Raw genomic sequence first — 1,979 nt, forward strand, 5'->3', positions numbered from 1 at the left:
TTCCGAAGGTATTCAATGCAAACAGATTTCACACTCTCTTGTCAAAATTGTCAAAATCAACAAAATACCATTCAAATCAAACAAGGTTATATTGATGTTGATACAGGCATAATGATTTACATTCCTCTCACTCAAGAAAAAACAATGAAACTGCCATCATCTAGTTCCTCTGCCAGCATTTCAACTGTTGTCAAAATATTCGTTGAATTAACTGATACTCATACAGGTGAATTCAGAATTATGTATTACCATGTTACTGTGATGCGTGTTGTTGTAACTACAATTACACAGATTGTTCATCAAGTTAATACCCAAACCAATACAATCATGTCATCCTTTGTTAAAGATGGTGATTCTAGTCAAAGTATTTCACAAACAATTAATACCATTGTTGCAACTACTCAAATGTTACAAGCTTTACCTGAATCTGAGAAGAGTTCCACTACTATAACTAATATTCAAACAACTTTATTAGATATTTTGGCCAATGCAACTGAAACTACTTCAGAAGAAACAATCTCAAAGTCAATCTCATCAATGATTGTCTTTGCTATTCACACCATGTTAAAGAATGAGCACAATATTGGACAAGCTGTAATTGAAAAATCAGTGAATGCTCTTGAAAATATTGTGGAACAAAATTTCAGAAGCAATGTTGGTGTTTCATCTCAGACCTCTCAAACTTTCATGTCAGTTGTTGAAAATCTAGTCTATGCCTCTCAAAACATTGCAAATCTGAAAGATCAATTCACAAGAGACGAAGAAATTTCTGCACTTACTGAAAAACTTGCTCTCGCAATTGTAACAGGAGAACCTGTAAGTGCGAGGGTTGTAGTATTAAACAGTGGTGTTTCGATTGTAAAGGCTGATAAGGAATATTTTAAATATCTTTCTCAATCAGTGATTGGCTCACCATCCTCAGCAAATAGAAAATACCAAGCAAATATTGTTAATATCACCGTGCCAGATATTCTAGTTAGTGATAGTAATCCACTTGGTTCTGCAACTTATTCAGTTGTGGTTAAGGAAAACATTCCAATTATTGTACAAAAGTTAATTAATCAACAGGATGAAAATTCCCCACTGGTCGTTGTTTCTCCAGTTAGTACAAGTTTCACTGTTCAATCCAACACAACAGCTGTTGATTTGGGACAAAATATTACATTCCACATTCGTGTTTCTAAAGATGATTATACCATCTTTGATATTTCTTCCTATTCATGTGTTAGAGTTCAATCTGATCTAGGAAATGATTACTCCTCTTGTTCAATTTCTGGTTATAATAATGCCTCTTCAACTATTGATTGTAATTGTATATTCTCAGATTTATTCATTTCTAATGTGATAGTTGTGAAAAACACTTCCCTTAGAACATTACAAGCTTCCAATACGACCAATCTCACCACTCATATCATTATTATTTCAGCAGTCATTGGTGGAACCTGTTTAATTTCGGTTACTTGTTTCTTCATTGCACTAGTTGCTGTTGTTATTTATTGTATTAGGGGTTGTGGAAGAAGAAAAACTAGGCCACACGAAGAGAAGGATAATTCCTCAGATGGTGCAGAAATGGTTATTCGTATACCTATTGCTCAAATGATTTCTCTTCCCTCGCAAAGTCCATATCAGGAATCAGCCAATACAACTTCAACACAAAGTCAAGGTAGTACTACTGCACGGATGTTGGTATAATAAATTGTTTGTTTTGTACAAGGTTTGGTTAGGATTCAGAGTTGATTTATTTGGGTTATTTAAGAGATTACTTAGTGAAGATTTATATCATTGATTATATTTCTTATGATCTATAAATGATGTAAATTTGATGTTTTCATTTCTTGTATTGATAGATATTTAAAGGTCAGGTCAGTACTAACTTTTGAATTATGGACTTTGAAAAGTCAAATGTTTGGGACGTGAATCTACTCATTAGATTGAATAGGTATTGCTAATAAAGGAACATTTCATTGATTTATTGATTA

At 33.0% G+C, this 1,979-nt stretch overlaps 1 protein-coding gene across 1 annotated transcript; it reads left to right on the top strand.

The window, feature by feature from the left end:
- Positions 1-15: 15 nt before the first annotated feature.
- NAEGRDRAFT_76569 (uncharacterized protein) lies at positions 16-1,692 on the top strand (the record flags this gene model as incomplete). The annotated part of the gene is made up of 1 exon (XM_002668468.1): positions 16-1,692. One exon carries the CDS (start codon positions 16-18, stop codon positions 1,690-1,692), a length of 1,677 nt encoding a protein of 558 aa, XP_002668514.1.
- Between the last annotated feature and the right edge of the window lie 287 nt (positions 1,693-1,979).

The sequence above is a fragment of the Naegleria gruberi genome (genome assembly GCF_000004985.1).
Source record: "Naegleria gruberi genomic scaffold NAEGRscaffold_199, whole genome shotgun sequence".
Classification (NCBI taxonomy): domain Eukaryota; phylum Heterolobosea; class Eutetramitea; order Acrasida; family Naegleriidae; genus Naegleria; species Naegleria gruberi.